Source organism: Poeciliopsis prolifica, unplaced genomic scaffold (genome assembly GCF_027474105.1).
Source record: "Poeciliopsis prolifica strain line A6 unplaced genomic scaffold, Auburn_PproV2 SCAFFOLD042, whole genome shotgun sequence".
NCBI lineage: Eukaryota > Metazoa > Chordata > Actinopteri > Cyprinodontiformes > Poeciliidae > Poeciliopsis > Poeciliopsis prolifica.
The window spans coordinates 5,383,749-5,405,192 of NW_026562417.1; the positions used below are offsets into that span (position 1 = coordinate 5,383,749).

At 39.5% G+C, this 21,444-nt stretch overlaps 2 protein-coding genes across 5 annotated transcripts; one reads left to right on the forward strand and one right to left on the reverse strand.

Moving 5' to 3' along the window:
* Positions 1-235: 235 nt before the first annotated feature.
* On the reverse strand, positions 236-6,216 carry prl2 (prolactin 2). Its single transcript, XM_055055496.1, has 5 exons — positions 6,159-6,216; positions 4,752-4,939; positions 2,659-2,766; positions 2,237-2,416; positions 236-697 (listed from the first exon to the last, which is right to left on the reverse strand). The coding sequence occupies exons 1-5, from the start codon at positions 6,214-6,216 to the stop codon at positions 503-505; spliced, it is 729 nt and encodes a 242-aa protein (XP_054911471.1). The 3' UTR covers positions 236-502.
* A 1,954-nt stretch (positions 6,217-8,170) lies between these two features.
* Positions 8,171-21,083, forward strand: rint1 (RAD50 interactor 1). 4 transcript variants are annotated; one of them, XM_055055691.1, is made up of 15 exons: positions 8,171-8,428; positions 8,520-8,645; positions 9,420-9,535; positions 9,947-10,120; positions 10,196-10,333; positions 11,303-11,483; positions 12,073-12,183; positions 12,709-12,934; positions 13,223-13,360; positions 16,571-16,665; positions 16,885-16,989; positions 17,194-17,414; positions 17,562-17,742; positions 20,023-20,141; positions 20,770-21,083. In XM_055055691.1, exons 1-15 carry the CDS (start codon positions 8,198-8,200, stop codon positions 20,975-20,977), a joined length of 2,370 nt encoding a protein of 789 aa, XP_054911666.1. In that variant the 5' UTR covers positions 8,171-8,197; the 3' UTR covers positions 20,978-21,083. The 4 variants fall into 4 exon arrangements, with proteins under 4 accessions (XP_054911666.1, XP_054911668.1, XP_054911667.1 ...); XM_055055693.1 differs by having other exon boundaries at positions 8,314-8,428; positions 8,537-8,698; XM_055055692.1 differs by having other exon boundaries at positions 8,318-8,428; positions 8,520-8,698.
* Positions 21,084-21,444: the final 361 nt, after the last annotated feature.

Consider the following 21,444-nt stretch of genomic DNA (forward strand, 5'->3'; position numbering starts at 1 on the left):
TTGTGCTCAAACTAGAACTTGCCATTCAAAGATATGATGACACATTATCCAAAAACTGTACATAAAGAAAACTGATTACTGTGTTCATTGGCTCTTTTCTGACCACATGAACAGTTTCTGGTGGAAGGCGGAAACACTGCACATATTTCTTCTCTGGTGAAATGACAGAAATATATATTTTTTCGAGTAATGTTTTTATATAATATAACCATACTTCAATACATTGTGCATTTTACATGACATTTGTAAACAATTGTGCTGCCACTGCATCCTTACATTATGCCCAAAGTTTTTCTGAAGTTCTGAAGTACACAGAAGCCAACCACCTGCAAGTCTTCTTTCATGACAGAATTGAACAAATTTTAAGTGTAGCTACTTCATGCCTGATAGTTGGCAAAAGGAATGCACAGTAAGTCAGGATATACATTGTTTCTTTGTGGCGTATTTCCATTTCAATGCTGATTTCACAGAGTCCAACACAACGTCTTCGATAGTGTTCCTTTTAGCACCCATGCTCTGGAACAATTCGACACTTCAGGATCTTCAGGTAATTCTGAATCTTGTTTGAATCACGACGAAAGCAATAGAGGAGATCATAGTCATTCATGAGTCGCCATTCTGCCCTGTCGGATGCCATCAGAGCCTCTGGGGAACCCAGGTTACCAAGAGAACTGCTTATTACTCCCAGCATCTGCATCTTAGGCACAGGAACATACATTATTACTTTAACTTTCAAATCAATATCAACATGTTCATATTGATAGTACACCACATAAACAATCATAAAAGCTTCCTAAAGTCTATTTGGGATACTGAACAACTTCAAAAAAATATTACGTTCAACTCATCTTTCTTCAAAAAATATGGTTTGGCACAAAAACAGGTAAATGATGTGCTCTGGTGATCAGATGGATGAGACGAGTTAACCTCCAGGACTATCAAACAGTAACAGTTATATGCACTGAGACATTTTGTTCTAAATTAAATGACTTTAGGTACCAAAAATTAACAAAAACATAAACCACACAGTACCCTCTGTGAGAACTCTCATTAGAAATACAAAGCCACAGATCCAAGCTTTTACCCACTAGAACCATTTTCACCAAGTTCCTTTGAAACTATTTATATTCCATGTAGATATAGTTTTCTTTGTCTTGAAATATAGGTGCTTCAGTGATTTATGTGTGAAAAGTTTTACTATGTTGTCTGAATGACTAAATGTGCTAAAGCTTAAAGAAATTATATTGATAGAAAATAACTTCAGTGAAGTGTTAAATTATAAAATATAAATTATATATGGTGATCAATACAGTGATTTCCTGCTGGAAATCTTTAGTATGTAAGCAGTTTTGGATAGTTTGCTTACATTCTTGGTGTCTATCAGAGTCTAAAAAGTGGTTAAAAATTTTTTTTAATAAATTTTCTTTTTTGTGTGTGTTGGCTGTTCAGCACTGTTTGGTGCCACATTCCTCAGAGTTAGCTTCTGATTGGTTCTCACCATCCTACCACTGAGTTTTAAGAGACAGAAACAGAACCTTCAAAATGTTTTGCATGGTCGGGTAAGTTTAGCTTTTGGGTGAATGTTTCTGTTTGCAACATGATGTGCCACATTTACCATATTTTTTTTTCTTCTTTTTTCATTTTGCTTGATTTTATTGTCACTGGGTTTAGATCAACAAACATAATAAATGACTTTCAAATCTCCTTCTGACTGCCTGATCAGAACCAGAGCATTTGAAACAGGTTTACCTGTCAGGTAAGCTGAGACTAGACTGTTTCCTCCATCAGTGAGCCAACCATTTCATTTCACAAAACATGCACTCATTATTTCTGTTCTGTCTCAGAAGTTGAACTCTGAGAGGTTGGGTTATTCTGAAACTTTGAAATCAACCATTTTCCTTCCCTTCAAATTAATGTTTGGTATTGGAATTCATAAATGTCCACAAAGTCTGGAGAAAGTAACAAAGAGACCTAACTCATTGTAAATAATATTTCAAATGTTCACTCTTTGCTCATTAAACCTTCTCCTCTTTCTCCCCCTTTGATTGGGACAGCAGTATGATTAATGAGAAAATTAATTTAAAAAGTTCCTGGTCTATTTTAGTGATGTTAAATAAATCTTAATCTGATGAGTATAAAGAATCTCCTTACTTCCCTCAGTCTATAGTAAAGGCAGCTCAGAATCATTCATTTTGGTTTTGATGTAGATTATGAGGACATGTGTGCAGGCATGTACCTTCTCAACCACTTTTTGCACACCCCTGCGTAGTTCATGCACCATGTCACTCATTTCCAGAGACTTGTTTGAGCTGAAATTGTTAAATTCATGGTGCTGAGCCATGTTCTGGTGAAAATGCCACAGAGGTTCCCGCCACGCAACCAGGAGCTTCAGAATCACCTCGGTTAGTTCCTCTCTCTGCAGAGCAGTAGAACATGTGGGAACATGGTAAAATACAAAAGTCAGGAGGGCTTGTTCATCATCACAGTTGTATGCAGTAACTGCTTAAACCGCTGCATTGAAAATCAAAGGAGGAAGTAGCACAGTTGTGTGTTATAAAAGGTAATAACTGAAGAGGAACCCAAAAGGTCACATGACGTTTCACTATGTAGACAGCTGATGTCAGGAAGAGGAAATAAGTTCCAGAAAGGTTAACTCACCGCTATTCTCTGAGCATTCTCTTTGCCATTTGGAGTTAGGATGGTAGACGTGTGGCAGTTGCGACTGACCCGGCCAATCTGGTTTTTACTGGGAAGGAAATAGAGTTCCTGATGGAGTAGACATGAATGAGAATGTCAAAGGTCAAGCTTCTTCTAAATGCCATCTGTGGACACAGTACGCAAGTGATTAATATTAGTGATGCTTTCTATTTGTGTGTGTATATGTACATGTGCATCACTGAATAATAGCAAGAAGAACAATTGAAGACGGGTTAAAAACAGCATTTTGCATATAGCAGTCTATGGTTCTGTATGAGAGCGACATATTACACAAAGATGTATTCTGCTTCTCTTAATGCTTTTCTAAACCTTTTGAACTGACATCATTAGTGATGTTTGGTTCTAATTGCCCTCATGACTGGATTAAAATAAAAAGGATGGAAGAAAATTGCTGCAGATAAAATTTAAGTACTGTTTGTTTTTTATTCATACCATTAGCTTTTAGTTTCTTTGCCAATTTTATATTTGTCTTATTATTTTTACTAAACTTAATTTTATTTTTTATCTTGTTATTTATCTACTTGCATCTTATTTATCTAGTTGCAAAACAGTTTGGTCAGCTGAGGCTGATGTAAATGTGCTGTATAAATAAACTTTGACTTGACTTCAGTCAAGATGATCAATTATTACTATCAAAATTTAATATATCAGTATTGCTAGTTTCACTGCAGGTTTGAAAAGTAGCATCATATGCTAGTCATTGTGACAAATACACATCTGAATACTATTTGAAGTATAACTTGATGATGTCATTCTCAAATATGCAAATATGGAAACAGACCCTTGACACTGGATTTAATTCTCAGGTGTGGGTGAATGTCTCTCTCTGTGTTGAAAGGCATGTTTTTTTATTGATGCATAAAAAGTGACTTCATTAGATTTTTTTGTTACAGACAACATCCACTTTGTTGCAGCACCCATAAGAGCATTACAGTTATGAGCCCAGTATGGTTAGAACTGCATCAAATTCTCTTGTGACAACAATGTCTAAGTTTAAAAAAAAAGAAAAGAGAAAAGGTCTATGTTCCTAAGTGGAGTTTCCTTGGTGATGCCTGTTGCTGTGTCTGCCATATCAGCAAATTTCTCATATCAGCTGATGGTTAGCCCACTGGGACCATTTTCTAACAGCTATGAGATCTGGTAAGCACGGCTGCATGGCAGTTATAAAAACTGTGTGGTAATTACCACAAATTGCCACAAATTACCACACAGATTAGCAATTGTTGTATTCTGTCTTGTTCTCTTTGGTCACTTGAGCTATTTTTTATATTTAAATGTGCACATAGCTAAAAGAACAGCTGAGATGTGTTTGATTTACTTGCTTAAAGGTTATTTTTCCAGATCTCTTAGACTACTTAATGTTGTAAAACAGGCTCTGTTTCAGTCAGTTTTTGATTCACAGGTCCAGCTATTATAATCAGGACTGGGTGTGACAAGGAAAACTGAAGTTAGTTTACTTTAAATGTAGTTAATAATAATAAATTGAGCAATGAGGTCACTTCTTTTTCATGTAGGACCAGGTTGGTTTGGACAGCTAATTTTTTCAACTACATAAAATCAGAACCTAAATAAAAAAGAGGTTTTGGGATTTACTCAAGTTTTTAAAATTCCTTTACAAATCTTAAACTTTTAAACACGACTAAAAAACAAAAAAATTAAAAGAATTATGAGGGAGAAAATACTGTGTATTTATTTGATCCTCCTCTAACAAAACCTTTTTAGGCAATGATAACATGTTTAGTTCCCCCTTAAAGCAGAGTAATGTACTGTATGTCCTAAAATCACATCATAACTGCATTTAAACCTTCTTTTTAAATTATTGGCAAAGTAAAGTTTACCAGCAGGCCAAACTGTAAAACCCCAACCAATCATTGACATAGCCAACATTACAGGACTGTTACATTTAATAGATAGATTGAGTATAAATAAATTCTAGACATAACTAATACACTCAGAATTACAGAATTCAAGTATGTCAAAGACACTCTGATATGAATCATTACAAATCCTCAGGAAATAAGAAAAAGACTTACAAATTCAGAGTGGAGGTCATTTGAAATGCCATGCATCCTGGCTGAGTGCTGGATGACCCGGTCAAACAGGTTGGCCAGGGTGAGGAAGTGGCATCCAGACTGGCCGTTGGTGCAGCTGGATGCTGTTCTCATGCTGCTCAGCCTGCTGCAGAGTGCCAGGTAGATTAGCACCACCAACACAGGGGAGACTAAGAAACGCCAAAGAAAGAGAAAAATGAGGAAAAACAATAAAGACTGGAATATTAAGAAAATTCACAACACCACAGTGATCTTCTGAGAATATGGACAGTGAGTAAATGAATGAATTTACATATTTTCTCAATATCTTCCATATTAAAACCTAAATTTGCCTCCTTTTTTAAAAAAAAATAACAATAAAATGGATTCTACAGAAAGCAGAAAAAAAGGGGACAAAACCTTATGCAGTGACGGACTGATAAATTAGACAGGATGTGAAGAGACAGACAGAAGTCTTTTTCATGCATGATACCTGCCTGGTCTGATGTGTGCAGACATCCTATAGGTGCAAAAGAGTTTCCGTCTCTGGTGCAGAAATGAATGCTTCAGTTTCAAGACAGCAGGGGCTTTATATAAATCCTCACTGATAATTTGGCTGGTAAGCAAAAATAAGGAGGGGAATGTTAAGAAAGGATGTGGGGAGGGGAATGGGGGCATGTGAGTGATCAATCAGATCACTGTGAGCCCAACCCTAAGAACAATGAGTCTTTCTTGAACAGTATCTTTTGTGATCTTATTATTTCTGAGGGTTGAAAGCATTGTAATCATGCTTTCTTTCTTCATCCTTCATGTCCTTTAATGTCTGTCCCTCAAACTCACATACTATGGGAGAGTATGTTTTATGCATACAGGTTTATATCCTATGACTTAAGTTTTTATTTTAATGCTTATGAACTTTGACCTAATGACCCTATCTGAGCCCAGAGGTAGTTGTTCTGGACTTGTTTTCTGCAGCTGCAAGAAATCCAGACTGTCTGTGATTCTCTTGGTGTAAAAATGATAACAGAACTGTACTCTGACCGGTATCTGTACGTACGCTCTCAGATCATGTACATATTTATAAACCTGATGGTTTTATATATGTATGTATGTGTGTGTGTACCATATATTTAATACTTTGTGGGGACCATTTTCCTGACACATATTACTTTGTGGGGACTGAAGCCTGGACCCCACAAGGAGAAATGCTGATTTGGGATTTGGGTTTATATTTAGGCCTAAGGTGTGAATTGAGTTCAAATTCAAAATCAAAAATACTTTATTAATCAAAAAAGGGAAATTAAAGGTTGTAACTCATTGATTTAGATTCCTCAAAGAGATGGTTGATGGCTGTTGGCAGGAAAAATCTGCAGTGGTCTGTAATACACTGAATCTGAAAAAGCCTCTTACTGAAGATGCACACAATGAGCACACCATAAGTTTTTGCCTTTGCCTCCACCAACCACATCACTTCAGTCTCCTTCCAGGTCCCAACAGGGCACTCTTTCTGGTTTGGTGTTCTGTGTCTCAGACAGGAACATGTTTTGGAGTGAAATGCTTGCATCTACCCCAGAGTATAAATAGGTCAGTCATGTTGGTACATTTGGAGGAAGAAGGAAGGGAGCTTGCAACTCTGAGACAAGTATTCAGGAAATTGTTTTGAGATCTTGACTAATCCAAACTACAACAGTACTTTGTCCACAATTCAAATCAGTAAACCCACCAGCCCAGCAGTTCTCTCTATAAGCTCTTTTTAGAATCCTTTTTTCTTTCTTTCCAAAATAAAGCTTTACTTCATTATTCCATTCTTTCTGCATAGCCTACAGACTCAGCATGTGCTTCATAATGTCTCAATCCTTTTACACTCTGTTGCTGAAGGTTTGTTGTACTAAAAGGATGTCTTTATTTCATTAAAGATGATTATGTGACTCAGTCTAAAAAGCTTCATCTCATAAAAGCATTGATTTGTTTTTCAGATTGAAAGCAGTACATTATCATGGATGTTTCACTGATAATTGAATGCTGATTCCTCATGTGACCAAGCTACATGTGCAGACAAACCACACTTAGGCTTCCATGGAAAGCTGTGTTGTCAGGCAGATCTTCTCATGTAGTCATTTTTAGACTGACCTGCAGAATTAAGGGGTCAAAGTTTTATTCACGAATGCCCACAGGACACTACAGTCACTAGATCCAACCGTTCAATCCATATTTACAGAAAGCAAGTTTTTCTGGAACAATGGAGATTTATCTTTTGGATAAAGTCTTTCCTGAAATAAATGGAGTCTCAATTACTATATTAAAAGTTTATAAATGTTCAGAACTTTGAGGTAAAGAAGAATAAATTATTGGAGATTGTGAATTTTTTTGCTATTAAGAAACTGAACTTCCAAAGTTGTCTTATAAACACACACAGACACACACACGCCCACATGCACACACACACATATGCCTACATGCATACATACATGTACATATGTATGTATGTGTGTATGTATTGAAAAGATTCAAATGTAATGTTTATTGCTTATTTCATAATTGGTTACTGTATTATGTATTTTGTAATGTAAAGCACTTTGAACTGCATTGTTGCTGAAATGTTCTCTGCACATAAGTATGACTGAAATGTCGCTGTTAATTTCTAGAATTTGACTTCCAGTACTTGGAAAGTCAGTGCTCCTGCCATATTGAGCAACGTTCCTGGAAGAGCTGGGAAGTCTGCCTACCTGATTATTTATTAAAATGTTGATGCTCTTATGTTTGCTTTATATTTCTATATGTCACTGATAGGTGGACAGTGCCAGACAGATAGTCATCAAGTAGATAATCATCGGGTAAATCTTCCATGCATTTGGACTTATGTTTGTTGGTAGTTTGTACTCAAAAAAAATCCTTTAAATCATCCATAGTGTATTCTAGAAGCTGAAGGTTGGCATTTTGGATCATTCAAATCAGAAGGAAACATTTTTCTCCAGCAGATGCAATCTGTGCCAGTAGGTAGATTAACTCTAATAAACAGACTATGTTGATATTTTATTGTGGGCTTGGATGATTTTTGATACTTAAAAATTGGGTCTCCAAAGTACTCTGCCTTGAACATCAATCTATTTCCCTCTCGGTGTATTATGGGGTTTTTGTTACTTTCTATGGTTGAGTCTGATAACGTTGACATTGCCAATGTGCTTTCATCTCTGCTTATGTTTTCCAAACATGTACTTTCTTATTGCTTTTCACGTTGGTCTGGAAATTCATCCTTGCCGAACAGATTTTCTCATCATCTTTGGATGTCATTCAAGTGTGCTTCAATTAATTATACAAGTCAACAAAAACAAACAACACTGGTCTTCATTCTGCTTTCATACCACCCCGAAGCGGCAGGGGGCAATAACTTTAACGTTCGATTTGTACTCGACGGAAAGACAACGTCATCTCAGTAGATTAAAGGGAAAATGGCTGCAGTCACCGAGGAGCAACAGGACTCCCCAACGAGAAAAAGTAGCGACCAGTTAAAAGAAAAGATTTTTCAGAGGAATGAAGGAGTTCCTGGTGATATGGGGGAGCAGGAGGACTACGGACTGGAGTTTCTGGAGAAGGAGCAGAGCGACATCCTGAAATCCTCCAGGAATGTTTGTGAACTGCTGGCAAAGATCCGAGAGGAGACCGGATCTTTAGAGGAGCAGGTAGGTTGGCTCAACTCTGAGTAAACTCAAAAGTAAACACAAGTTTATGACAATATAAAATCCAATACAAATGTCTCATTTTTTAATTCAGGTTGTGAATGTTTGCAGTTCTGTTCCTCCTAAAGTTGCAGCAGCTCTTTCTGCTGCAGTGGAGGTCAGATGTTCTCTGGACGAGCTGCTGCAGAGAGAGCAGCGCATCTCCAGCAGGGTGCAGCAGGTAGAGCTCATCGAAACGGCGTTAGACATAGTTTTAGGTCAAAGTGTCCAAAGGTCAGTTTTAAACCTGAAATCATCATGTGAACCGTTCCCACTGATTAATGCCGCATTTTCACCTGGAACTCTTTCCACAGTCTGTCTGTCCAGTTGGTTCCATGAATTTTCTTTTTGTTCTTTCACTAATGATTATTTTAGCAATCAGTTTTTTAACGGTTAATCAATTAGTTGGATAAAACAGTTGCCTCATTCTACAGATTTGTCATTTAACTACTTAAGCTTTTTCTATACATTATAAGAAAAAAAATAAACACGCAAATAAACAACCCAATGATAAAATAGTCATTTTAACTATTTGAACCAGGTGAAGTTGAACATATTTACAGACAGAAGTTTTTATTTTAAATGCATAATATTTAAATATTGTTTACAGTTCAGGGTTAGTTACAACTCTGAAGGTGTAGTTTTTTGTTTTAGTCTGTACATTCCAGTTAACGATTAATCAATTACTAAATTATCCATCTATCCATTTTCTCACACATTTATCGCGTTGGAGTCATGAAGGGTGCTGGTGCCTATCTCCAGCTATCAATGGGCGAGAGGTGGGGTCATCCTAGACAGGTTGCTTGTCCATTGCAGTAGAGCTCATAGAAACAACTACTAAATTAATTGATGACTATTTAATTAACTGACTCATCATGATTAATCGTTTAAACCCTAGTCGTGTATTGTGTTTTATGATGTTTGTATTTATGATGATCTTGTTGCTCTTCTCTAGCATCTACAGGGGGCCAACCAGTGGATGGAGGATCTGGGCCAGAAGTGTAACCATGTGGACTTCATAGAGAGATCCATGAAATACCTGAAGGGCCTTCACCACATAGAGGAGCTTAGGTACAGTAAACTAGGAGAGATGGTTAAGAACCTGGATCAGTTATTAAATACATGGAGAGAAACACAAAACAGAGAGTCACCCTCCTTTATACCAGATCTAAAAAGTTTTTTTTTTCCTCGTCTGTCGGTCCACAGAATATTTTCCCAGAAGTCTTGGGGGTCAACAATTAGATTATGATGGTGCTGTGCATGTGGGTTTAGGTAACAGTTTTATGCATCACATGTAAGGTGTGCGTGTGTGTGTGTGTGTGTGTGCTGCTGTGTCCACAGTGCTGCAGTCCAGAAGTCTTGGGGGTCAACAATTAGATTATGATGGTACTGTGCATGTGGGTTTAGGTAACAGTTTTATGCATCACATGTAAGGTGTGCGTGCGTGCGTGTGTGTGTGTGTGTGTGCTGCTGTGTCCACAGTGCTGCAGTCCAGCAATCCCTCATGATCAACAGTGTGTGGGATGCCATAAAGGGAGTAGAGAGCATGGCAGCCCTGGACTGCGGTCTAAACCAATCCCAATGTTCCCATCTTCGTGACTTTCTCCGGAAAACTCTTTGTTTTTGGCATAACATCATCAAGGATCGACTGACCAGGTCTGCCTCAAAGCCACAATACTCAGGAGGTCAGATTCTTCAGAAGTCTGATCCTCCTTTTTATTTCTGTCACAGTGATTTTGAGAAAGTGTTGGCTCAGCTGCAGTGGCCCATCATCACACCTAACCAGTCAGTGACTCCTCCTGCTAACTACCAGGAGCTGAGCAGCCAGCTGGAGGGACTGCTGTTGCAGCTGCTGGCTCTGCAGACTTCGTATCCTTTCACATGTACAGAGTTGCTCAGTACAATTAGAATATTACATCAAAAACCACTGAATGTAGAAATGTGGGAAAAGCTTGTTTAATACCTGCTTAAAGGTTGTTGTCTTTTAGCCTGACCTCATCAGAACTCTGATTTATTGAATTTTGATTTTGAGTTTGAGTTTAACCGTGAAGCAGAGCCTGAACTGAATAGAGGCTGTTCATCTCAACATTGCACACAGGTAACGTAAATACGCTGGCTTGTTAGGAAAATTAGGTATAACTCAGAGTAACTCCAGCCTCTAGTAGGCAGCAAAGTGTTTTCAGTTATGGTCTCTCACATGGAATATGAATCATAAGTCAAATTGGCTGCATCAAAAGCAGTTATAGCCGAGTCTGAGAACTTCCGTTTTTGAGACTCCCTGGGGCGCCATCCACCTTTTCATGGCATAGCAATCCTCTTAAAGCAGCTGCTGTCCAACTTACTTGAGCACATTTTTCTGCCTAACTTTTTTCTTTCACTCAACTTTCCATACATTCAGGTCCACTTCTCTGTAAACGGTCAGTTTCTTGGGCAGTGGGAGTTTATGGCTGACTGTCCATGTAGAGGACTAAATAACATGTTGAACATCTGTCAGTGCATAGATGTGACTACAACAAAACATTTTTTGTAATTCTAAAATTTTTATTGCTCTTAAGTAAAAATGTAATTTCAAAAGAATTTTTTAAATGAGTTTTGAGTTTAATTTAGCTGGTAGTAATAATCAACAAAATTAAGGCTGTGTGAGTGAAAAATCTCTTGGATTGTTTTGAATGAATAAATGAACATTCTAATTTATTGAGATTCCACTTTAACAGACTTAAATTATTAAATGCTACAATAAGTAATTCAGCTATTGTTTCTGAAGCTAAGCTTAAATAATGAAGCCTGCAATCAGTGTTTTTGCTAAAGGTTGTTGGTTTCTGTAACCGCCCCTCAAAGCGATGACCTCATATCTCAGAGGGCTTCAGCCTCCACTCAAGGACCGCCTCCTGGCTCTTCATTCACCCTGTCCCCTGCAGCACCACCCCTCTGTCTTCCCATTCAGATCATGTTGCAGCCACTCACCAAGAGGTTCAGATACCACTTTTATGGAAATCGCCAAACCAATTCCATACACAAGGTTTGTCCTGCAGTGAACACCCAACGCACATAACCCTAACTTCTCTTCCTGGTTTCTTCATGTGACATTTACTCTCAGAATGAAAAGTAAAATGAACTTGAAGTCTTCCTCCTAAATGACCTATATGTTTAGAAGAAGTTCTATCCAACTTGCTTCCATATTTTTTGCTGTTGCTTTGTGAATGTAAGCTAACTATGAGACAATCTCTTTGTGGATTGGTTATAATCTTGCTGTCAGTTATTTTCTTTCCATCTCGACCTAAAAAAGTGTTTCTGTGCTTTGAAAGTTCATGTTTATCACTGGGGTTTAATTGCCTTTTTTGATACTGCAGCTGAGCTTCACTTACATATTCATAATTAAAGAATCTTTTTACTGTTGAGGAAATTAAAATACAGCAGACTGAATATAATAAAATAAGTTTTAATTTTAATATGCCTTTCAGGACTCCTCCTTTAAACAGGTTCCTGTTTGGTTTTGTACTTTCTTTAATGAAGCACTGTGTTTGGAGAAATGTACTGTTTGAGTTCAGCTCTACACTAACTAGACTGGTTCCCTGCTATAGAAGAGTTTATATCTGTGTGTGTTCCAGCCAGAGTGGTACCTCACTCAGGTTCTGAAATGGATGGAAATCAGCTCCACCTTCATGGAGGAAAAGATTCAGCCAGTCTTTGACCGGTCTGGACAAACCATCAGTGCCAAGGTATGTTGATTAGAAAAGAGAGAAATAAAATGGATCCAAATCAAGCACTTAGATCATTTCTAGCTTAGCGAGCTGTGCTTACTTACGCATGTGGAAATCTTTTCTGAAAACCTAGAATGGAGCAGGTACTCGTTATAAATGTAATTATTTATTCCTCTGTCAGACCGGTAAGAATAAATAATTGCATTATTGCTGAATGTAAATTTTATGCTTTAAATGGTTGGACTGCTTGATTGTTAGATGTTTTACAGCTAAAACTGTAAAACTATACTCTTGGGAAGTAGATCTTTGATCTCAACAAGTCGTTTCAAAAATGTTCAAATAGATTTATTTTAACTTCAATACATAATATTTTTGTTATTAATCTATAAAAAGTTAAAATGTTCAAGTTCTTGTTTTGTTTAAAATTATAATGTATTAGGTTGTATAAGTTTCATCTACAAATCCTCTGAATTCAGAAAAAAAGGATCAAATTCTCCTGATGGGTGACGAGAGAAGCAATCTGTTTGCGCTGTCTGCCTGCAGGTGGCGCTGTGTCAAGGCCTGGTGTGTTTAGTCCAGGAGAAGGTAACCAGTGATGCATCTCGAATGCTGTATGATGATGGGCTTTTCTGCCACCTAGTGGAGGAAGTGCTACAGTTTGAGAAGGACCTGAGAACCCATCATTCCTACCCAGCGATGCTGCCCGCTCTGCTCCACATCCTGCTTGACAACGCCTTCCTTCAGAAGTGGCTTGCAGTAGAGAAGAAGAGTGAGTTCTTACCAGACTGCCGTCCATCAGTTTCTTCCTCTTTTATTGGGTTAAAAGCTGTATCTCATCACTCACTGCTCATGTTGCATCCTGTCTATGAAGGAAACAACTCTGACATCTGCTGGAAAATTCTAAATCAAACAGTGATGTACTAGTTGATCATTTTTGCCCATGATTCAGTTATTTTAATCTCTTTGTCCTTTTTGTGGTTTAGAGATGCAGGCAACATGGAGCGTCGTCAACGTTGCCTGCATCACTTCCTGTGCTTTTCTCTCCGTTTGCTCACAGTGGCTGTGGAGAAGATGGATGCTATGTTGTCAGCTGAGGGAGCCTGGTCATCTCAGTACAAAGACATCAGTGACATGGATGAGTTGAAGGCACCAGAGTGTGCAGAGACATTTATGACCCTCCTGCAAGTCATCACAGGTATGTCTTCATCATGTTTTCACACATAAAGAAGAAGCTGAGAGACGTGTTGGTATGACCAAGTGTGCGTAAACTCAAAACCTCCTCAAGCTGATCATTTATCCGACATAGACTCATCCAGAAAAACTTATAATCTGCACAAAGGATTTTTGCTCATTTTGATGGTTATAAGAAAAGCAACAAGAGTAAGAGGATTTTGAAGCAAATGAGTAAAAACTGTCCCATTCTGCGATAAAGGGACAGTATTATAAAATTGACCTTTTTTTATACATCATGTTATGTTATTCCCTCATCAGAGACATACTTGGAGTGTTGTCTTGATTCATACATGCATATTTGAGAAATTTCAAAACTGGTGGAACTGTACATCAGCTGAGCACATTATAGGAGCTACTTCTTTCAAAAAAGAAGGAGACAGGGGTCCAATTTTCAAGGTGCTAAATCATAACAACCAAAGGTAACACAGTTACTTGATTATGTTATAAAATGGGACTGTAGGCCTGGAAAATATATAATACAGTGTCTTTAAACCGCTCCTGATCCAGAGATAGAATAGAATAGAATTAGAATAGAATTCAACTTTATTGTCATTGCACTGTCGCATGTACAAGCAACGAAATGTAGTTTGCATCTATCCAGAAGTGCTATATTGGATATAAATATTTATAAACAGTTGTACAAGATATAAACAGAGAATAATGACGTGCTATAAATGTTTTGTACAATATAAACATAAATATGAGAGCTATGTACATATTATACAAATTACCAGGATTGTACAGAATATACAGGAATATGAAAAATGGATTGTGTATATATATTAGTTGTCTTATAATGCAGGATAAATATTATAACCTGTATTATTACAGATTATATAAAGATTATAAAGATTATGTGAGGGAAACAGTCCGGGGATAGGGGGGGGTACAGTCCTTATAGAACCACAGCTGGAACCACCAGGTTCCAGAACCTGGTGGTTCTGGAACAGCTTCTGTAACGCCTCCCAGAGGGCAGGAGAGAGAAGAGGGTGAGTGAAATCCTTGGTAATTTTCCAGGCCCTTTTCAGACACCGCTTCCTGTAGATGTCATTGATGGCAGGGAGCGGTGCCCGGGCGATGTGCTGGGCAGTTTTCACCACCCTCTGCAGAGCCTTCCAGTCGGAGACAGAGCAGTTCCCGTACCAAACTGTGATGGAGTTGGTGAGAATGTTCTCAATGGTGCAGCGGTAAAAGTTGGTGAGGATCTCTTAGGACAGGTGGTTCTTCCTCAAGGTCCTCATGAAGAAGAGGCGCTGGTGCGCCTTCTTGACGAGTTTGGGGCAGTTGGTTGTCTAGGTCAGGTCCTCTGAGATGTGGACTCCCAGTAACTTAAAGCTGTTCACACGCTCCACCACTATTCCATTGATGTGGCTGGGTGGGTGCAGGTCAGCGTTCCTCCTGAAGTCCACGATGAGCTCCTTGGTCTTCTCGGTGTTCAGCTGCAGGTAGTTCTTGTCGCACCACTCAGCCAGACGGTCCACCTCCTCCCTGTAGGCGGCCTCATCGTTGTCTCTGACTAGGCCGATCACCGTGATGTCATCTGCAAACTTGGTCTGCAATCGTGGGTGAAGAGAGAGTAGAGGAAGGGACTCATCACACAGCCTTGTGGCACTCCGGTGTTTATGATGATGGTGGATGAGAAGTGATTGTCCAGCCGGACGTGTTGGGGTCGACTGGTCAGGAAGTCGAGCAACCAGTTGCACATGAGTGAACTGATGCCGAGGCCTGTGAGTTTGGCAATGAGTTGTGATGGAATGACAGTGTTAACTGCTGAACTAAAGTCCAAGAACAGCATTCTGGCATAAGTGTTCTTGTTGTCCAGACACCGCTTCCTGTAGATGTCATTGATGGCATCTACAGGATGGCAAGGACAGAATGCAGTGCTATGGAGACTGCATCCTCTGTGCTCCTATTCTGCCTGTATGCAAATTGGTGGGGATCCAGTGTGGGGGGAGACAGGATCTGAGGTGTGCTAGGACCAGCCGTTCCATGCACTTGGTGATGATGGGAGTGAGGGCTACCGGACGATAGTCATTGAGTTTGCTCGGGTTGAATTTCTTGGGAATTGGGACGATGGAGGTAGACTTGAAGCAGGTCTGTACCACGGCGCGGGCCAGGGACAGGTTGAAAATGTCCGTCAGCACTCCTGCCAGCTCCCCAGAGCACGCTCTGAGGACACGGCCAGGTATGTCATCAGGACCCGCAGCCTTGTTGGATTTAATCCTGCTCAGAGCCGCTCCTACATCAGTGGAGAGGAAAGTCAGTGGCTGTTGATCTGGGGAAGTAGCTGTCTTAATTGCAGTTGTAGTGGTCCCTCTCTCAAAACGAGCATAAAAGTTGTTAAGCTCGTTGAGGAAGGAGACATCAGCGGAGGCGGTGGAGGTGGTATTCTTGTAATCTGTGAGAATCCTGCCACATGCGTCGGGGGTTGGAGTTGGAAAAGTGATCCTCCACCTTCCTTTTGTAGTGGTGTTTGGCCTTCTTGATTCCCCTCTTCAGCTCAGCCCTGGCTGCGCTGTAGGTCTGTGCATCCCCTGACCTGAAGGCGATGTTATGGTCCTTCAGCAGGAGATGAACATCTCGGTTCATCCAGGGCTTCTGGTTGGGGTACATAGAATAGAATAGAATAGCATTTATTGTCATTGAACAGGATTCAACGAAATTTCTATTGAAATTTCTATTGGTGATGCGTTTGTGAATGGTGACACAGTCTATGGTGGTGGAGATGTGGTCCAGTACAGATGAGGCATACTGATCCAAGTCTGTGTGGTGGAAAGTATTCCAATCTGTATTTCTGAACTGGTCCTGGAGCACACCGTCTGAGCCCTCTGGCCACACCTTTACTGTCCTCACAGTGGGTTTCACACGTTGGATGAGTAGTGAGTACCGAGGTGTGAGGAACAGGGAGAGATGATCTGACTGTCAAATGTGGGGGAGGGGTGTCGCCTTGTAACCTCCAGCCAGATTGGAGTAGACATGGTCCAGGGTCTTGTCTCCTCTGGTGTGGCAGGAGACATGTTGGTGAAATCTGGGAATAAATAAAATGGATAAAGTTTTGCCAAAGCTAACTCCCACAATAAGCTCATTTGAAAAGAGCACTACATATTTAACTATAGTATAGATTCCTCCAACAGTTTTTGTCAGCTAACTGTGTTTGGTTGCAAACTTACAGAACGTTATCGGGCCTTGCCTAGTCCTGCAGCACAGCTCAAGTTTTTTGGGCTGCAGAAGGAATTGGTTGATGACTTCCGCATACGACTAACTCAGGTAAGAATGACTCTGGATGTCAGCTGTCATAAAAAACTTGTTTCATAATCGTTTTGAAAAACGTAAAATTATGATTCAGCAAGAAAACTTCACTGGCCTTCAAGAGCATGGATCAGGAATCAGACACTCCGCTCTGTGACATCAGGAACAACCACAATGTCCAACATGAGGACCACTGAACATCCCACCACAATAAACGTCCTTTTCTTTTGTTCCCAGGTGATGAAAGAAGAGTCCCGCTGCCCACTGGGGCTCCGGTACTGTGCCATCCTCAATACGGTCAACTACATTTCAACCATTCTGAGAGACTGGGGGGACAATGTGGTGTGTATGGGTTTATGTGACTGCAGTTCTAGCAGAAGGTTGTGTTCACTTCTTAATGCTGAGCTTTTGAGCATAACAAGTGCAGTAAAATCATCCTGAGTTTTACAAGTAAAGCATTTGCTAAGCATGAAGCCAGAGCTGCAGAGGAATGACAGGAACTGAAGGTTGCAGAGTGTGTGACTGCTTCCTGTGTGTGTGCTTCAGTTTTTCCTCCAGCTGCAGCAGGCTGCAGTTTCTCTGGGACAGCAAGAGGTTCTGGGCAGCCTGGAGATGACAGAAGTCGGGCGTCTGGCCTCCCTGGAGGGGTCTCTGTTTGATGGTCTGCTGTCACTGCTGGATCGACTGAAGGGAGATATGTTGGCAAGACTGCTGCACTTTCTAATGAGAGACACGGCTGAAAAAGCCCAGCCATACTGTCAGGAAAGGTGAGTCTGTTAATGTACCACACACAGTCACAAATTTGGTAGTTTTTGTACTGGTAAATGGACCTTTTTTTCAATATTTAACCTGACCTTTTTGAAAATAAAGGTTCATAAGAATAGATGGATTTTGTGCTTTTTCTCTTGTTGTAGATGGTTGTCCATTCCACCTCCTCAAGACCAGTCTGCCATGTCCCTGTCCAGTTCAGCGTGTCCCATGATGCTTTGCTTGAGGGACAGACTGTTAAACCTTCAACAGGTTCTGAGTGTTTCTCTGTTCCAACTCGCCTGGCAGGGTTTGGCAGAGAAACTGGACAACTTCATCTACCAAGAGGTGAGAGATGTGATGGTTCTGTTCTGATACTTACAGCTTATCTGGTCTAATATGGTGAAAGACTTTACTACCCACAGTGCTTCACACTGATGCACTAAGCTGCTTCATTTCACTGTTTTGGACATTTCCTGGGGGACAGCAGGGTGAACTGTTTTCATTGGACTGTACTGGTGGCATAATGCACACAGAAGACCTCATGTTTAGGTTTAAAAATCTAAACATGTAATAATGAAATAATAAAAACTGTACTACGTTTTGTCTCTTTATGGATTGGTCTCCATGGATTGGAACTGTTCAGAAATGTCCAAAGATTTGTTTCAGCAAAGATTACATTAAAAACAAAACAATAGAAAGTGTTTGATCACAGAGACGACAAATTACAGTGTAAAGTAAAAGTCCTCTTTGTGCAGATTGTCTTATGAGAAAGTTACAAACTTTTGCAAACGGCAACAGTCCAAGATGTCAATGCGTAGATTTGTAAAGCCGACAGAGCCATAACCCACCAGACCTTGAGCTTTATTAGTTTTCAAAAGATGAGCAGTGACACAAGGTGGAACAGAGGGCTGTTGTCTTGTCTGCTCTCAGTAGACGAGAGGCTTGGTTTCTGGGTCAACTATACATCCTGTTCCATCCGTCTCTCTGCAGGCTGTATGTCTGGATCAGAACTCTGTGCTATCTGCTGGGCTGGGACATCTTGTCTGAGCCAAGAGGATAATTGCTTCTTTACTTAACAGAAAATGTTTGAAGCCAACAGTGGTAGTCCAGTTTTATCAGAATTATGTCCATTGGCCTTGAAAAGCGGTTTTCTTTCCCAAAACATTTCAAATTCTTAATAAATTTTATTGAACTGTCAGTGCAAATATTTTAAGCCACTTATTAGATGGCCAATATTATATATTTTCTGGGCACACAGAAACATCATATCAGTCAAGTTTTTTATTATAGTCCATTCAGCAGCAAGGCAGTTCAAAGTGCTTCACATTATAAAACTGCAAAGTCATAAATACACCACGTGGTAAACAAGAAAATATTAAATTACAAGCAACTCTAAACAGGTTAGTTTTAGCCTTGATTTAAAGGAATTCAGTGTTTCTCCGCTTTTGCAGTTTTCTGGAAGTCTATTCCAGAAAACTGTTTCTATGCTTCTATGCACCACAAATTCCACATCTGGAATTTGTGGTGCATATAATCTGAATGCTCCTCCTCCATGTTTGGTTCTGGTTCTGGACACAGAGCAAAACCAGAAGACCTAGGAGGTCTGGAAGGTTGATTCAACAACAGCAGATCTTTATAAACTAACAATATTTTAAAGTCTATTCTCTCAGTGAAGGACTGTAGAACAGGGTGATCTTTTTGGTCATCTTTCTATCTTTTTGGTTTTATTCAGAACTTCATCAGCAGTGTTCTGGATCAGGTGCAGCTGGAGGGTTGATTTTTTTTTTTTCCCAGATAAGCCTATAAGACTGCAGTAATCAATGCGACTAAAGATAAACACATGGCTGAGTTTTGTTTTTTTTTAGCTCTTTTTGAGACATTACTCCTTTAATGATTCTCAGGTAATAGCAGGCTGACTTTGTAACTGTCTTTTTGTAGTTCTGAAGGCTCAAGTCTGAGTCCATCACTACTACCAGATTTCAGCCTGATCTCTGGTTTCCAGCTGTAATAACTAAAGTTGTGTGTTATCTCTACATGGTCCAAAGATAATAACTTTAGTTTTGTTTATTTCAGCAGGAGAAAGTTTTGGCACATCAACACATTTATGTTGAACATCTGTTCTAAGCAGTTGTTTAGAACAGATGTTTAGAACTGGATGGCTTCACAGTCACCTGTACCATCTGCATAGATATGATGATTAATCTTATATCTTGTTATAACCTGAACTAGTGAGAGCATGTAGATATTGAATGCGTGGGGTCCTAGGATTGAACCTTTAGGTACCCCCACATGACTTCAATCAGAAGTTACCTATTGACACAAATAAATACCTGTTTTTTCTGTAAGAACAGAACCAGTTGACTACCAGAGAGTCAGACCAAGCTCTCCATTCACTTCAGTAATGTAAGATAAGATAGGCCCAACAAAATCAGCACAGTGGTTCTTCCACAGTCTGTGTTTATGTGTGTTATTGACCACTTTGACAAGGACAATCTCAGTACTGTGGTAATCATGAAAACCAGACTAAAAGACATCAAAGCGGTTTGTCATCGTTGGGAAGCTGTTAACATCTTTAAGTGCTTATTAGTGCTGCCAATAATTTCATGAATTGTTTCTGCCTGCCAGGTTATTTTGTCTAATCACTTCAGTGATGGTGGAGCAGCTCAGCTTCAGTTCGATATGACCAGAAACTTGTTCCCTCTGTTTGGCCATTACTGCAGAAGACCTGAGAACTTCTTTAAGCAGTAAGTGTTTGACAGCGGCTCGGCTTTACTGCAGCACAACATTCCACCAGAATCCAGAGACTAGAAAGGGCAGAAGGCCAACATGAGATCCTCCTGATATGATGACAGTTAAAAACTGGAGCTACACAATACATTCAATTGGCATCAACACAATACCAGTGTGTTTAATGTCACGGTTGCAAAGGGCTACTGATCCAATATTACGAGGGACTATATTATAATTGTCAGAGCCTGTTTAGTCAGTTATTATTGCTAAAGAAAGAGGGCTGATCACAACTGATGTCAATGTTTCAGTTTCTTGGAATCATACAACCCTACTAAAAATACTAGTGGTTCACCAATTGCCGTTTTCTCTTTAAAAACTGACCTGCCGATCTTTTTTTTTTTTGTTTGTATGAAAAGTTACTAAATATAGCAGCTAAGTTAACAGCAGTGGCGTGACTGATTTTAACTGCAGACATGATCTGGTAGGAGTCTGTCATTCGGTCCTGTCTCCTCGCAGAGTAGCCACTGATTTTCAGACCTTTGAGAATGTACAGAAGATCGATTTCTTTGTTTGTTGATAAATGTTTTTGTGGAACCAGATGTATCTGTTCTTTTTTTTCAGTCTTCCTTTTTGTCTTTGCAGTGTGAAGGAAGCGTGCATTATTTTGTGTCTAAAGGTTGGCTCTGCCATTCTCCTAAAGGATCTCCTCAAACACTCCAAGCAAGAGACAACAGACTTTGAAGGTCCTTCACCAGAGTCTGCTCTGAATGAATTGGGAGTTTTCTGTTTGGCACCATGTGATGTGTTAATCCTTCTCAACCTCAAAGCTTCAATGGATCAGATGAGCTGAAAGACCGATGTCTCATCCTATGTATTTTCATCTTGCACTCTTAAATCCGAAACAATGCTCTTTACTTTAGGATTAGAGTTAATAAATTCAGATTCCTCCAAGATAATGTTTGTCTTTGAGTCTTTTTCACTTATCAAACTTCATCAGAGCAGGTTCACAAACCAATATAACAAAGGTTGCAACATCACAAAATGAGGACAGTGAAGTGTTGTGAATATTTTCAAGATTAACTGTATAAAATGTACAGTGCAGTATTTGCTGACATTGCCTTTAACTGCTTTACAGGGGTTCTTTCCTCAAGCTTAATCCTCGAGTTAGGATTAAGCTCCTACCTCGAGGATTAATCCTTGAGGGTTTAATTCGATTAATCTTCGAGGATTAATCCCTCAATTAATCGAATTAGATTAATTCGATTAATTGGATTAATTCCACTCAGGAATTAATCCTGAATGGGATCTCAGGATTTT